Source organism: Lepus europaeus, chromosome 9 (assembly GCF_033115175.1).
Source record: "Lepus europaeus isolate LE1 chromosome 9, mLepTim1.pri, whole genome shotgun sequence".
Lineage (NCBI taxonomy): Eukaryota > Metazoa > Chordata > Mammalia > Lagomorpha > Leporidae > Lepus > Lepus europaeus.
The window spans coordinates 47,207,270-47,224,061 of record NC_084835.1 but is presented as its reverse complement, the minus strand read 5'-3'; the positions used below and the strand labels follow the sequence as shown (position 1 = coordinate 47,224,061).

At 47.3% G+C, this 16,792-nt stretch overlaps 1 protein-coding gene across 1 annotated transcript in view; it reads left to right on the top strand.

Annotated features, from left to right (window-relative positions):
• Window positions 1-2,197: 2,197 nt before the first annotated feature.
• The window catches only part of SHQ1 (SHQ1, H/ACA ribonucleoprotein assembly factor), a 134,856-nt gene continuing 120,261 nt past the window's right edge, over window positions 2,198-16,792 (top strand). The window contains exons 1-4 of the mRNA XM_062201270.1: window positions 2,198-2,428; window positions 8,769-8,833; window positions 10,738-10,860; window positions 12,001-12,161. Coding sequence (XP_062057254.1) covers window positions 2,286-2,428; window positions 8,769-8,833; window positions 10,738-10,860; window positions 12,001-12,161 — 492 coding nt within the window. The 5' untranslated portion in view covers window positions 2,198-2,285. The remainder of the gene's footprint in view (window positions 2,429-8,768; window positions 8,834-10,737; window positions 10,861-12,000; window positions 12,162-16,792) is intronic.

The window sequence follows — 16,792 nt, the reverse complement described above, 5'->3', positions numbered from 1 at the left end:
GTGAGACCACTGGATCAGCCTGGTGGAAACCATCCTCCAGTTGGGATTGGGTCTCAATAGGCTGTAATTTCGCCCCCTACGAGGGAGATTGCCCAGCCCTGGGGGCAGGCTCCTGTTCCAGTACCCCTTTTTGTATTCCCCTAAACATCACCTTTACGCCAAAAGGGAAAGCGTTTTCCACGCTCTCCAGCCGGACAACGGGAAGGACATGGGGGCTGAGGTTCTATGTTACCGGATATGATCCCGGACTCATGATGACAATAAAGCTAAAGGTAGAAACCCCCAACCCACTACCAGTAGGGCCAAATCCCGTCCTAAGAGAACAGGGACCCCCCTCCCGACCAGGGCCAGCTGCCCCTCGGACAGGACCGGCCGCCCCACTCGCTTCCGGCGGGAGCCCATCTCTCTAACCCTGGCAGTCATGCTGGAACTTGGGGTTGCGGCCGGGGTTGGCACAGAAACAGCTGCTCTGGTACAAGGTTGCCAGTATGCCGGCCTCCAGACAGCCATAGATGAAGATCTACGGGCACTACAGCGGTCCGTTTCAAATTTGGAACAGTCTCACCTCTCTCGTGAGGTTGCGCTCCAAAATAGACGAGGCCTGGATTTGCTGTTTCTTAAGGAAGGAGGTTTGTGTGCAGCTCTGGGGGAAGAATGTTGTTTTTATGTAAACCACTCCGGGGTCATCAGGGAATCTATGGCTAAGCTTAGAGACAGGCTTAATAAGAGACAAAGGGACCGGGAGGGGAGGCCCAACTTGGTTGGTTCGAAGGCTGGTTCAATAGGTCCCCATGGATGACTACTTTAATCTCCACAATAATGGGCCCCCTGCTTATTTTACTTCTGCTCCTGACCTTAGGCCCGTGTATCCTTAATAGGTTACTTCAGTTTATCCGTGAAAGACTGTCCCGTTGTTCAGGCCCTAGTTAACCCAGCAGTACCAGGCCCTCAGGGCCACTGAGATACCATAGATTTTAAGATTAAAATCAGTACAAAAGAAAAGGAGGGAATGAAAAACCCGAGGGACCCTTACTCCGGTGTTTGGTGTGCTTTGTGACAAGTGTGGCTAAGAGCTAACTGCAGATCTCTTGCTTCTGTACACATTAGCTTTGCTTGCTAACGCCTAAGGGTGAATCTTGTGAAACTGGGAACTAGGGTTTGAAAAACCCACGCGCGGGAACAAGGAACTAGGTCAAGTCTCAAGAACCAGCACCAGATGCCCCCCCACCCCAAGATTAGCTGACATTCTGTAAGTTTTGATTTCCCGAGAGTTTTGGTTCTCTGAAAGTTTCCCCATCTAAAAGGACCCAATGAGTACCCATGGTAACCTTTAAACTAGCCAATCAAGCCAAACCCCGCGAAATATGTTAATCTTGTGGTTTTTGCCTTTAAAAGTTGCTTGTAACTGCTGCTCGGGGCTTCTCTGCCTCTGGTGACAGGAAGCACGTTTGCCCAAACGCCTAATAAAAATCCTCTTGCTTTTGCATCTACCGGTCTGGAGTTTGGGTCTTTGGATGACCACCTGAGCACTTTGGAATCCCAAACTTGGGGTCCATCAAGAGAAAGTGCTACTGCAAGAAGGGGAGGAAAGGAGGGAACTGGAAAATAGGAAAGAGGAGGGAAAGGGGGGAGGGAGGAAGGGACGGTGAGAGCTAGTGAGGAAAGAAATCGTCCACGGGCGGGTGGAAAGCGAGGGAGACAAAGCAGAGGCGCCCAGGCGCCCAGGGGATCGCTCTACCACGCTAGCTTGCCAGCTTGCCAGGCACGCTGTTGGAACTGTGCGTGGTATCCCCGCAGTGTCTCTACGGGGCCAAGACCATCTCTAGATGCTACAGGTGTAGCATTACTCTCACTGTAGCATAAGGAGGTGTTGTAACTTGGCCCAGCAAATTACATCTGGGAAGTGGCTGAGATGGGATTCAAGCGCGCACCTGTCTCCTTGCCAAGCCAGCGCTGTTAAAATCATCTCTAAGAAGCTGGATAGAGGCCTGGCGGGTCTAAGACGGATTCCGGCGTTTCTTCCAAGTCTTCCCTTCGAGGAAGCTCCAGCGCCCTGGCACTACTCGCCACGCCTCTGGCTCTTCCCGGTTGCTTTGAAAGCTCCACCTCGCCACTACAAGCGTCCCGTCTCCATGGAGATCGACGTGGGGCGGGACTTCCCGCCTCACGCACGCGCACTTCCGCCTTGTGCCGGAAGCACCGTGGCTAACGGAAGGGATCTCCGAGTGTGGGGACTTCTTGGAGAGTTTTGTGCCGCGGGACGGCGGCGGCCGTAGGCGGGTGCGATGCTGACCCCCGCGTTCGATCTCAGCCAGGACCCTGACTTCCTGACCGTCGCCATCCGCGTGCCGTACGTCCGAGTCTCCGAGTTCGACGTCTACTTTGAGGGGGTGGACTTCAAGTTCTACGCCAAGCCGTACTTTCTCAGGTGAGTTCCGGGGGTCAACGTGGGACGAGCGTATTGGGGGGCATTCATGAACTAAGCGCCTATGGAGAGGGGTGAGAGAGCAGGGAAGCAGTCCCCGGAATCTTTCTCTGGAGACTTGCGCGTCTCCTTTTGGGGCCGAGGAAGTGACCTGCTGGAGGTGCGCGCTCCAGGTGCTTAGAAGCCCGTTCCCTTCCCCAGCCTTGTTGATCCCCCCGTGAGCGCGATCTCGAAAGCCCTTTGCAGCGTGGCCTTTGGGCCGGGGCACGTTTCCCGCTTCTGTGAAGTTGCCCTCCCAGACTTGCTCTGCCCCCTCCTTGCGCTCCGCGTTCGCTCTTCTCCTTCCCCGGCGGCGCGCGCGTGCTCGCTCGCATCTTCTCGGTGACTTCCCAGCCCGCCTTCTGTGTACCGACCTTTATCTTGGCTGCCCGCTCCCTGCTTCCTCAACTTCTCACCTTAGCGGGCTCTGAGTCCGCGCTAGCCGCGTTCTCCTGCCTCCCCAGCTGCCCGCCTCCGCAGTTCTGCGTTTTGCCTGTTTGTTGCGGTAATTTCCTTAGGGTCTCTCTGAGCAGCCCTCAGCTTGTGTCACTTTAGATTTCTCTTCTTGCAGCGCCGTAACGACAGTGGCAGCAGCTAGGGCTGATGCCGTTCCGTGTGGTGGGCAAGCAGTGTTAACGTTGACAGCGACCCTTGGGGGTGGACACTGTGGTTCTCCCCATTCTGTAACGGACGCTGCCAGAGGTTCTAACATGCTACAGCATGGCAATCCCCTGGGATCCCCTTGTGTTTTTCCAGTCTTTTCTTAAGTGCGGCTCCCCTGTGCCTTCCCTGCCTAAGTGCTTCTGTATTTTGTAACACAAACCTCCCTCTCCAGGCGAACTAGTTCCTTCACTACCTAAACCAGTTCTGCTCAAGTCTCCGTTAGATCTCGACTTAATCTCTACGCCACTGGACGCCTGAACTGTGGAGAGTACCAAACTATATAGTTTTTTTTCCTGTACATACAGATCCATGGTAAAGTTTAATTGATAAATTAGGCATGGCCACAGATTAACAGGAAACAACCAGTAATGAAATACAGCACTGTATTTTCTGATTTCTTTATTCATGTAGTTTATTTATTGGGCGTCCGTGCTGGGATTATAGTGCTGAACAAGACGAACTCCTGGCCGGCGCCGGCACACCGGGTTCTAGTCCTGGTCGGGGCGCCGGATTCTGTCCCGGTTGCCCCTCTTCCAGGCCAGCTCTCTGCTGTGGCCCAGGAGTGCAGTGGAGGATGGCCCAAGTGCTTGGGCCCTGCACCCACATGGGAGACCAGGAGAAGCACCTGGCTCCTGCCTTCAGATCAGCGTGGTGCGCTGGCCGCAGCGCGCCGGCCGCCGCGGCCATTGGAGGGTGAACCAACGGCAAAGGAAGACCTTTCTCTCTGTCTCTCTCTCTCTCTCACTGTCCACTCTGCCTGTAAAAAAATAAATAAATAAATAAATAAATAAAAAAAGACGTACTCCTTCCCTCTTGTAGTTTTTTTTTTTTTTTTTTTTGACAGGTAGAGTTATAGACGTTGAGAGAGAGAAAGAAAGGTTTTCCTTCCTTTGGTTCACTCCCCAAATGGCTGCTACTGCCAGCGCTGAGCTGATCTGAAGCCAGGAGCCAGGTGCCCCTTCCTGGTCTCCCGTGTGGGTGCAAGGGCCCAAGCACTTGGGCCATCCTCCACTGCCCTCCCGGGCCACAGCAGAGAGCTGGCCTGGAAGAGGAGCAACGGGGACTAGAACCCGACGCCCATATGGGATGCTGGCGCTGCCCGCAGAGGATTAACCTACTGCGCCATGGTGCTGCCCCCCACCCCCAGGTTAAACGTTTACATTGTAGTTGGGGATGGGAGAGAAAAAGGGTGGACAAATGATGCTTCTACAAATCGTGAGTGCTATGAAGGGAAGGAACTGTGCTCACGAGGCATCAAAAGAGGCCCAGGTTTATTTAAAGTGGTCAGAGCAAGTCTCCCTGAGGGTGGCAAGACGAAGAACAGGAAGATGGTGGTGGTGGTAGTAGCAAGCATCCCCTGAAGTTTTACTGTAGGTTAAGTGTTCCATGTGGGTTACTGCATTTGCTTTAGGAGAGCCCACAGAGCAAGTTTTATTGTTCACCCATTGCTGTGGACTGCATAGTTGAGTCCCTCCAACATTCAAAGGTGGAAGCCCCTAATTCCCAATATGGTGATATTTCAGTTTAGATGAATGAAGGCAAGAGTCCCCATTGATGGGGTTAGTGCCTTTGTAAGAAGAGGGAGAGTCCAGGGCCCCTGTCCACCAGGTCAGGATACAGCAAGGAGGTGGTCAGCTGCAGCCAGGAGGGGTGCCCTCCCCAGGCACTGAACTGGTTGGCAACAAGTTTCCAGGCTCCAGAAGCATTGAGAAGTCAATGTCAGTTGTTTAAGCCACCCAGCCTGAGGCGTTTCTGTTAGAGCAGCCCAAAGTGACTAAGACTCCCTTGTCACAAAGGAGAGGTCAGAGGCCCAGTAGTTCTTTTTTTTTTTTTTTTTGACAGGCAGAGTGGACAGTGAGAGAGAGAGAGAGACAGAGAGAAAGGTCTTCCTTTGCCGTTGGTTCACCCTCCAATGGCCACCGCGGCCGGCGCACCGCGCTGATCTGAAGCCAGGAGCCAGGTGCTTTTCCTGGTCTCCCATGGGGTGCAGGGCCCAAGCACTTGGGCCATCCTCCACTGCACTCCTGGGCCATAGCAGAGAGCTGGCCTAGAAGAGGGGTAACTGGGACAGGATCGGTGCCCCGACCGGGACTAAAACCCGGTGTGCTGGCGCCGCTAGGCGGAGGATTAGCCTGTTGAGCCATGGCGCCGACCCCCAGTTGTTCTTAAGTGTAGACCTTGTTGTCATGTACGCTAATAAAAATATAAAATGCAGTAGGATTGGGAAATAAGCCAATAAGCCCAGTCAAATAAAAGTGTTAAAGTGAAAACCCTTTGAAGCCTGTGAGTTGATAAGGGCAGAATAAGAGGATACAAGTAGAACAATGGAAAAGCTTTCTTCCCGCAGATCTGTCCATGCTTCAGGTAGTTGAAGCTTGGGAGTAAGCACTCAGCATGCGTACAGTTCTGTGGCCTCACACAGGTTTCTGGTTTGAGTCTGATAGTCTGTAGCGTGGGACCCATATTAATGATCTTAAGGAGTTGTGTGAGGAGAGGCTTGAGATACTGCATGCAAAGTGCTTATTACCATGGCTGGTGATCACCTGTGTGTCAAAAATGGTAGAAGCAATGGTACCTCTTCTCAATGGGGACTGTGTTCCAAGATCCCCTGTAGAGGCCTGCAATACAGAACCTTAAGTGTTCTGTTTTTCCTATGCATCGTGGCTATGATAAAGCTCAGTTTACTAATTAGTAGGAGAGTAGAAACAATAACTCAAGCTAGAACACGTCTAGCAGTATACTATACTCTAAAGTTATGTGAATCTGGTCTCTCTCCCATTGTATTTTTAGACTGCGGTTGATGGGTAAACCATGGAAAGTGGAACCACAGATAAAGGAGGACTACTGTGCTATTATTGAGGGCTCTCTGCGCCACTTAGCTATGGCTGGGTGAACCAGTGAGACTTCACAGCAGTGGTTTCATTTTTGTGAGTAAGGAATTTGTGAAGGGCTTGGCAGGGTGTTCCTGCTTGAAGTCGTTAATGCCATCATGGTCAGGTGGTGACTGGACATGGAGTTTAGAATAGTGAGGTGCTGTGGCATAGTGGGTAAAGCTGCCACCTGCAGTGCTGGCATCCCATATGAGCACTGGTTCATGTCCCAGCTGCTCCACTTCTGATCCAGCTCCTTGCTAATGTGCCAGGGAAAGCAGTGGAAGATGGCCCAAGTGCATGGGCCCCTGCACCCATGTGGGAGATCTAGAAGAAGCTCCTGGATCCTTGCTTCATATCGGCCCAGCTCCAGCTTTTGTGGCCATCTGGGGAGTGAACCAGCAGATGGAAGACCTCTCTCTATTTTTCTCTCTTTGTCTTTGCCTCTCTGTAAAACTGCTTTTCAAATAAATGAATAAATGTTAAAAAAAAGAATAGTGAGCTAAAGCTGGAGGTTAGTGGGACATCTTTCTTTCTTCATGTGGTCTTTCTATTGGTCTTTTTTTTTTTTTTTTTCTCCAAAGATTTATCTTATTTATTTGAAAGGCAGAGTCACAGAGAGGCAGAGGCAGAAGGAGAGAAAGGTCTTCATCTGCCAGTTCATTCCACAGATGGCTGAAACAGCCAGAGCTGGGCAGATCTGAAGCCAGGAGTCTGGAGCTTCTTCTGGGTTCTTCCAGGTCTCCCATGTGGGTGCAGGGGCCCAAGCACTTGGACCATCTTCCGCTGCTTTCCCTGGCCATAGCAGAGAGCTGGATTGGAAGTAGAGCAGCCGGAACTCGAACTGGTGCCCATATGGGATGCTGGCACTGCAGGCTGTGGCTTTACCAGCTGCGCCGCTGCGCCACAGCCCCCCCCCCCCCCCCCATTGCAGTCTCCTTATGTGGGCTAGTTTGTGTTTTCTTGGCTGAAATTTTCAAGATCAGGTATTCTGACCAGCAAGGCAGAATCTGCATCAGCTTTTGGCCTCGCTTCAGGAAGTACCTCATGTTATATCTGCTTTATTGTATTGATCAAAACAGTCCCAGGAGTGTGCTGAATTTCAAGAGCAAGAGACTTAGACCCCATGGTTGAGAGGAGTGATGCCAGCTGGGCAGTCTTGGAAATTACAAACTGCTGCAGTATAGCGAATATCGCAAAGATGTGGTTCCTCTTTCCTTGAGGAATTGAGAGGTTATTTGGGGAGGCAGATCTGTAGACAAAGATGATTTCACTCCTATGTACTATATAAGGAGTTGAGGAGAAGAAAGTTGATAATAATAGCTCACTTGTCTGAGTGCTTACCCACTGTCTTTCATTCTCACAGTAACCCTATGGGAGATATGGTTGTTTCTCTGTTTTTAACACATAAAGTAGTATGATTTTTGAAGTGTCTGAAAAAAGTTACAAAGTTGGGAAGTGGCAGGGCTAGGACTTGATTGAGAGTCTGACACTAAAGGTAGTGTTTGTAACCATGATGATAGGCTGATCTATCCATGAACAGATTCCTTCTTCTGGGCTGTGAAGGGATTTTGGTTCTGAAGATGCATAGGGGCTCGAGAAAACACTGGGGTTGAAGGGAACTAACTTGTGAAGCCCTGGGCCTTTGGGGACTGCCAAGCTTTCCTGGTTTTTATTTTTAATCGCATTTAGTAGGAAGCAAGGGGAGGGGCACAGTAGGAAAGGGGATGCAAATTTTAGGTTAGTAATGGTATGGAGTGGGCTGGCATGTTGTACTGACGAGTTTACTTAGTTGACATGAGGTAGCTGGAGAAGATTTTTCAAGTAGAAAAATGACAGAGATCTGTGTTAAAAAAATTCTTTTTGGTGGCAGTTTGATTGAACCAGAGTTTATTTCCTTTAGAATGAGAGAGAAAATAATCCCCTTATAGTAATTATGAGATTTGAGGAAAACATTTTTGCTTTGTGCTGCTTTTTTTTTTTTCTTTAGTAGTAATTTGTCTGAGGTGAGCAATTAGTTTTGTTATTTCTTTATTTCCCTTTCTCTGCCTTTTCCCTCTTTGGGGCGGGGGGGGCAATTAGTAGTATCCTTTTATTGAGCCCTTGCCCTGTCAGGCTCCATGCATATAAAAAACTGTTACTGAGAAGGGGAAAGTACTGTAACAATAGTGATAACTAATTTGTTGTAGTTTTTGTTTTTCAGTATCTATTTTATTGTTGTCAGAGGTTTTCAAATAGAAAGATAAGTGATTGTTGCTGTGGTGCAGCAGGTTAAAACCACGGTCCAAAGCCTGGCATTCCCCCAAATGGGTGCTGATTGAGTCCCTGCTGCTCCACTTCTGATTCAGCTCCCTGGGAAAGCAGTGGAGGATGACCCAGGTCCTTGGGCTCCTGCACCCATGTGAGAGACCCACAGGAAACTTCTGGCTCCTGGCTTTGGCCTGGTCCAGCTGTCTGGCCATTTCGACCATTTTGGCAGTCAACCTGTGGGTGGAAGATCTTTCTCTCTGTCTCTCCTCTGTCCCTGTACCACTGCCTTTCCAATAAATAAATAATATGCATCATCAAGTAGAAAGATGAGTCATCTCCAGTTTGTACTTCGTTGGGGAGGGAATCTAAATTTGGTCTATATATGAAAGAATGCTGAAGAGTTTCCTTTCTAAATGGTTGATGAATTTTGATGGACAAACATATATTGTTATGGATGGCCAACTAGCCTTAAATTATGTTGTGGTATAAGGCCTTAATGAGACTTTGTGTTAAATCTTCAGGTTGACCCTCCCTGGGAGAATTGTAGAAAATGGAAGCGAGCAAGGGTCCTATGATGCAGATAAAGGTATTGCCTTCGAAAGTTTTGTTTTTTCTTTGGATCCTTCATGTCACAGTGTCTGCACAGTAGTCTTACCACGGGGACCATTGGCAGTCCCACAGGTGCAGTCTGTTCCTGTCACTCTTTTTTTGTATCTTTTTTCTGTTTGTTCCTCAGTTGTTTAAAGTATTTCAAAGTATTCTTCAAAGTAAAGTTAAATACTCCGGTTCTATTTTCTAGAAGAATTTCCCTAACCTTTACAGGTGTTTGGAAGTAATAATTAGAACAGATGGAATTGTTGATTAATGAGATGTGGAAGATTTACACGGCTTTTGAGTAGAATCTTTGTTCTGCAATTTTCAAATTTGAGGTTTTTTTTTTTTTTTTTTTTGACAGGCAGAGTGGATAGTGAGAGAGAGAGACAGAGAGAAAGGTCTTCCTTTGCTGTTGGTTCACCCTCCAATGGCCGCTGCGGCCGGCGCATCTCGCTGATCCGAAGCCAGAAGCCAGGTGCTTCTCCTGTTCTCTCATGCGGGTGCAGGGCCCAGGGACTTGGGCCATCCTCCACTGCCTTGCCGGGCCATAGCAGAGAGCTGGCCTGAAGAGGGGCAACCGGGATAGAATCCGGCGCCCCGACTGGGACTAGAACCCGGTGTGCCGGCGCCGCAAGGTGGAGGATTAGCCTGTTAAGCCACGGCGCTGGCCAAATTTGAGTTTTAATAACTGGCAGGTGAGAGAAAAACTATCCCTGGGTGATGGTTAAAGGCTACTTGCATTTTCTTCTCATGATTGGCAATTCCATCATTTCAGCTAGCCATGAGGCAATCTTTATTTTTATAGATGCCATGGCTTTCCCTTAGTTACTGGATCTGGAATAAGATTGCCATATATATTCCTGTGTAATTTATTCCATGAATATTTATTGACTACAATGAACTAGGATAAGGGCAGGTGGGATGAAAAAGTTAAGATAGTGAAGCTCTAACACATAATGCAGTGTAATTAAATTAACTGTAACAGAACTGCCTTCCTTGGTAGTAAGTCTGTTTTTAACTGCAGGCAGGATGCACACTGAAGCAAAGTTACTACATTTTAGAAGTACACAGCACGTTAAGGAGATATTTGGATTGAGTTGCACTGGATTTGTCGGAACACTATTCAACCACTGAAAGAAGCATCATGTTTTAAAAAACATAAGAGAAGCAAATAATGAAATAACTGCATGGGGGCCTAGATGCAGTTGATAAACCCAGCAAAGGAAAGCAAAGAAGCACAGAGATGTAATTTCAGTCTGCCACGGGCAGGCTTCATGTGGAATGTAATTAACTACTGCCACTGGTGTTTAGAAGTTTCGATTTGGATTTTTAATACCAATGGGTTAGGGGCTGCAGCAGGTGAAGCCGCTGCCTGTTCTGCCGGCATCTCATATGGGAACCAGTACGACTCCTGGCTGCTCCGCTTCTGATCCACTTCCCTGCTATTGTGCCTGGGAAAGCAATGGAAGATGGCACAAATGCTTGGGCCCCTGGGATACCCAGGAGAAGCTCCTGGCCCCTGGCTTCAGATCAGCCTAGCTCTGACTGTTGGGCCATTTGGGGAGTAAACCAATGGATGGAAAATTCTCTCTCTTTCTCTGTAACTCTGCCTTTCAAACATATCAATAAATCTTTTAAAAAAATCTGGGTTAAAGTAGTACTGTGTCAGACAAAAGCATTCTGTAGCCTGAACAGATTATAGATGTTACAGCTGCTGAAGAACCCTGGTCAAGCCTTTGTCTGTCTTGATTTGTATTCACTAAATCTGATCAGGGCATAATTTTGGAGTTATATGAAATAGAATTACATTTTAACAAGTATGTGTATTTCTTAGACTTGTTTGTGAAGTTTTTGAAAATATAGTTTGTCTAATCCTAAAATGTATTTCTCTTTTAGGAGTTTTTACCATTCGATTGCCCAAAGAAACACCTGGCCAGCATTTTGAAGGGCTGAACATGTTAACTGCTCTCCTGGCACCAAGAAAATCCAGGACAGCAAAGCCTCTTGTGGAAGAAATAGGTTGGTGTATTCCAGTGGTACTTAGAATGCTCTGTGTTTCCAGGGGAAACGGTTTATAGTAAACACAGAATTGGAGAAAATACATCAGGTGTTGAGGTCACGTGATGATTGCTTATTTGATGCTGTTATTAAAATACATAAAGAACCCTACTGAACCAGTAGATCAGTCACATTTTGGAACCAGGTAAAGCAGCTTCTGATCTAGGGTGAAATATTAGCCTCGTGAGCTGAGATCGGAGGTGTACAGTTCAGTGTGTTACGTAAAATGCACACCACTGAGGTCAAGAAACAGAACGTTGCCTATCCCCTGGAATCCTGCCCTGTGTTTTCCCAATTACTCTTCCCTCTCCTCCTGCAGATAACCGTTATACTCCCTTTTACCTGCATTGAATTGCATAGGTAATCCACATAGTATGTATTCTGTTTTTGACTGGTTTCTTTTCACTTGACATTTTTTTTTTCTTTTCTTTTTTTCTTTTTTTTTAAAATTTTTTTTTTAATTTTTTTTTTTTTTTTAGACAGGCAGAGTGGACAGTGAGAGAGAGAGAGACAGAGAGAAAGGTCTTCCTTTTTGCCGTTGGTTCACCCTCCAATGGCCGCCGCGGTAGGCGCGCTGCGGCCAGCGCACCGTGCTGATCCGATGGCAGGAGCCAGGTGCTTATCCTGGTCTCCCATGGGGTGCGGGACTCAAGCACTTGGGCCATCCTCCACTGCACTCCCTGGCCACAGCAGAGAGCTGGCCTGGAAGAGGGGCAACCCGGACAGGATCGGTGCCCCGACCGGGACTAGAACCCGGTGTGCCGGCGCCGCAAGGCGGAGGATTAGCCTAGTGAGCCGCGGCGCCGGCCTTCACTTGACATTTTTGTGAAATTTTTGTATATTGTAGCTGAGCCCCATTTGTTTTCATTGCTATATAACATTCTGTGGCACGAATGTACTGTACTTATTCATACCTCCTGTTGATGGTCTTTGGGTTCATTCCATCGTTTTGGCTCTCTCGAATAGTGGAGCCATGAATATTGTTGTACATGTCTTAGGGTACACATATTCATGCATTTTTTTCCTGTACCTTTTCTTCCCCTAGTTGTCACCTAAGAAATCCAGTGCTTTTATAAAAATACTAATACTTAACGCATTTAGGTATTTCAGAGGTTTCTGGGGAAGTTGAAGATGATGATGATGAAGAGTTCGATTGGGAAATTGAACAGACTCCCTATGAAGAGGCATCAGAAAGTCCTTTGAATCCACAGTGCCACTATGGATTTGGGAACTTACGGTCAGGAGTGGTTCACCGATTACAGGTATATTGTCTTTCTGGTTTATAGGATTTTCCAGTTAGATATGTTAGTTTTGGTTCTGCTTACACTTGGGTTTTGTTTGTTTGTTTAATAAGGCAACAAGTGATATATTTAGAGTTCATGGCACAATTCCTTGCATATAATTTTTACAGTGCTGTGCATTTCCTCCGCTGTTGTGTCCACTCTTACTGCCCTTACCAGGTGTCCTATTGTCTTCTTTCTTAGTGTTTTAGGCATGAGATTACAAAAATAAAAAAATAGAACCCCTCTCTTTTACTTCCTGTAAAGCATCTTATTTCATACTTCTGAAAAAAAATTGAGATCCCATACTTAAGGCATGATTTCCCTCCATTTTATACCAATGAGGTGGAATGTTCCTGTTGAGAATGGGATTGTGGTTTTGATCCAAATGTTCAGTTATTGGTGTACAGTAGGCACTGTTGTCCATTCTTGAGTTTCTGTTCTTGAGGCTGAGTCTAGTCTTTCATTAATTGGCAGTTGGGCTGAAAAAATATCATGGTGGATGTTTTGTGCAGTGGTTAAGGTATCAGAGTGTATCCCATTTCAGAGGAGCTGGGTTTAGATCCCCACTCCACTTCTGATTCCAGCTTTCTGCTCATGTATAACCTGGGAGGCAGCAGAAAAGTCTTCTACCACTGGTTCACTCCCCAGATAACCACAACAGCCAGAGCTGGGCTGATCTGAAGCCAGGGGCCAGGAGCTTCCTCCAGGTCTCCAACATGGTTGTAGGGGCCCAAGCACTTGGGCCATCTTTCACTGCTTTCCCAGGCCAGAGCGGAGAGCTGGATCAGAAGAGGAGCAGCTGGCGCCACTATGGGATGCTAGTGTCTCAGGCCCACTATACCACAGCGCCAGCCCATGGAGTCTTAATTTTTAATTTGCTTTAGTGAGAGAAACAGGGATGAGCTATTTTTATTACTTGATCCCTGATTGAGCAGAGGATGTTAAACCTGTTTAGAATATAATTTATTATAGTAAGACATTTAGATTTTAAAAATATTTATTTACTTACTTGAAAGGCAAAGTGACATAGCAAGAGAGAGAGACAGAGAGAGAGCTTCTGTCCACTGGGTCACTTTCCAAATGCCTGCAATAGCTGGGGTTGGGCCAGGCTGAAGCCAGGATCCAGGAGTTATATCTGGGTCTCCCTGTAAGTTCCAAGAACCCAAGCACTTGGGAAATTGCCAGCTGCCTCCCAGGCACATTATCAGGAAGCGGTTCAGATATAGAGGCAGGGAGCTGGCATCGTGGCACAGTGGGTAAAACCACTGCCTGCAACACTGGCATCCCATATGGGCACTGGTTTAAGTCCTGGCTGCTCCACTTCTGATCCAGCTCACTGCTAACCTGTGTGGGAAAGCAGCAGAAGATGGCCCAGGTGCTTGGGCCCCTGTACCCATGTGAGAGATCCAGAAGAAGCTCTGGACTCCTGGCTTTGGCCTGGCCCAGCACCAGCCCTTGGGGCCATCTGGGAAGTGAGCCAGTGGATGGAAGACCTCTTTATCTCTGTGTAACTCTGACTTTCAAATAAATAATAAGTGGAGGCAGGACTTGATCCCCGGTACTCTGGTAAAGGATGTGTGTATTCCAAAGTGGTGGCTTAACTCGCTGCACCACCATCCCTGACCCTAATAAAACACATTTGAATCTACCAAGGAAAGGTAAAGGGCCTAGGTTCTCCCCAGTTCTGCTGTTTAGATTTGGGGTGCCAGGCCAATTATTTGTTTCATCTACTCTTTATAAAATAGGAATGATGGTGCTGTCTAGATGGATATGGTGGGAAGAATCACTATATTCCTTAAGTTGTACTTAGGAAATTTGTACTCATTAAATAAAAGGTTTCGGGGCCGGCACTGTGGCACAGTGGGTTAATGCCTTGGCCTGAAGCGCCGGCATCCCATATGGGCGCTGGTTTGAGACCTGGCTGCTCCACTTCCGCTCCAGCTCTCTGCTATGGCCTGGGAAAGCAGTGGAGGATGGCCCAGGTCCTTGGGCCCCTGCACCCATGTGGAAGATGCCGAGGAGACTCCTGGCTTCAGATCGGTGCAGCACCAGCCGTTGTGGCCAGTTGGGGAGTGAACCATTGGATAGAAGACCACTCTCTCTTTCTGCCTCTCTTCTCTCTGTGTAACTCTGACTTTCAAATAAATAAATAAATCTTTAAAAAAAAAAAAAATATGAGGCCGGTGCTGTGGCTCACTTGGTTAATCCTCTGCCTGTGGTGCTGGCATCCCATGTGGGCGCCGGTTCTAGTCCCGGTTGCTCTTCTTCCAGACCAGCTCTCTGCTGTAGCCCGGCAAGGCAGTGGAGGATGGCCCAGGTCCTTGGGCCCCTGCACCTGTGTGGGAGACCAGGAAGAAGCACCTGGCTCCTGGCTTTGGATTGGCGCAGTGCTGGCCGTGGCGGCTATTTGGGGGGTGAACCAATGGAAGGAAGACCTTTCTCTCTGTCTCTCTCACTGTCTATAACTCTGCCTGTCAAATAAATTTTTAAAAATAAATAAATAAAAAATAAAAAAAAAGGGTTTGTTTTTGGGAAAAAACAAAAAGTGAATGGAAAAAAATAGAAATGAATTTTCTCACCAATTTATACAAGGCTGTTTGAAAATTTAAGGAGATACTGCATGTGAAAACTCTTTGAAAAGCAAAGAATACTTTAAAGACCCTTTTAAAAATATAAAACTAATAAAATAAAAAATTTTAAAGGGAATAAGATTCCTGATAGAGAGCAAAATTTGGATTTACATGGGAGCCAATAATGCTGATGAAATATTTCCTTCTAGAAGCTTAGGGTGTTTTTTTTAACTGGATTATGGTCTGTGTCTGTTCTCTGTGTCTGCCCACACTCCCTGCTGAGCCTGAGGTAGTTAGAACAGAGTCAGTTTTGTCCATAGCAGGGATTTCAGTGAATGGACTTCAGTCATTTGGCCAAGACCTGGTTTGTGGTCAGACTGTTTGGGGACTGTCAGTTGAAAACTATACATGAATGGTAGTAAATGCCACACAGGCTAAGTACAGATTCACAGTGCATTCAGATTCAAAGTGCTTCCTGCAACCACAGAACTTGGTTACTTGATTACTGCCGCTGTTCAGGGAAGATCCTCTTGACATTTTCTTCTCTCCCCTGCCCTTCCCCCTTTGCCTTGCCTTTGCCCTTCTTCCCTTCCCTTTCTCCTTCAGGAGGCAGACAGGCAGGCAGGCAGACATGCGTGCGCACACACACACACACACACAGGGAGGGTGTGGTGGGAGACACAGCTCCCATCCATTGGTTCACTCCCCAGATACCTGAAATACTTGGAGCTGGGTAGGCTGGTTTAGGCCAAAGCCAGGAGCCAGGAACTCATTCCAAGTCTCCCATGTGGGTGGTAGGGACCCAATTACTTGAGCCATCACCTGTGACCTCCCAGAGTCTGCATTAGCAGTAACCTGGAAGTGGAAGTCGGAACTGGAAATTGAACCCAGGCACTCTTGTAGGCATTTTAACTGGTGACCCAATTGCTAGTCCAAATGCCAGGCCTCTTCCTCTTGAGGAATTTTGACAGGTTTTTGAGGAGTGCCATAATATAAGCCTGGACCAAGTCCCTTTTAGGTTAGAACTTAGTATATCTATTGAAAATTACTAAGTAAGTAATTTAGGGGGCTGGCATTTTGACACAGTGGGTTAAGCCACTGCCTGTAATGCCAGCATCTGGTATTGGAGTGCCAGTTCATGTCCCAGCTGCTCAGCTTCCAATTCAGCTTCCTGCTAATGTACCTGGGAAGGCAGCAGAATATGGCCCAAGTCCTTGGGCCCCTGCTGCCACATGGGGTGCCCAGAGGAATATGGACTCCCAGCTTCAGCCTGGCCTAGGCCTGGCTATTGTGGCCATTTGCAAAGTGAACCAGGAAGTAGAAGATCTCTATCTCTCCCTCTCTCTGTGTCACTCTGCCTTTCAAATTAAAAATAACTAAATAAATCATTCTAAAAAGTAATTTAGGTTAGTTTAAAATAAAAGTTATTATGGGATAGAAATCATTTTAAGTATGTTAGCTAATATATCAGATACCTTGGTAGCTGTTCCCCAGCTTAAGAAGAAAACCATTACCGCAGTTGAAGCCCCCGGTCTCTTCCTTCCTGACTATATCCCTCTGTTTCCCCCATCGGAAAGGAACGGCTGAATTTAATGTTTATCACCCTCAAGCACTACCTTGACTGTCTAAACTCATTAAACTCTTACTCAGAAAGTTAACTGCGTGAGCGTTGCTTTTCTTAACAGTTTGCATGAATATTCCCTCACTATATGCTGAGGATGTGAGAGAAAGCTTTGTAATGTAAATAGTATCCCACTAGCAGTACCGGTTTCTAACCCCTTTGGTGTAATGCTGAGATCTTCCAAAGTTTTGAAAACTAAGTTTTTTAACATTTTTATTTGATGGCAAAACTTGACCTGCCCTGATGTGTGAGCTTTTAACAGTTATTTTAAAAATCCCATTTAGTGTACAAATTAAAAATGGCACTGTAGAAATAGTGGATCTGGATATGGGGTCCTGCCCTAGACTTTGTAGGAGGCTTAAAGAAAATGTGGGCACCGTATTACCTTTCTAAGCTCTCAGAGTCCCAGTCCTGCAGCT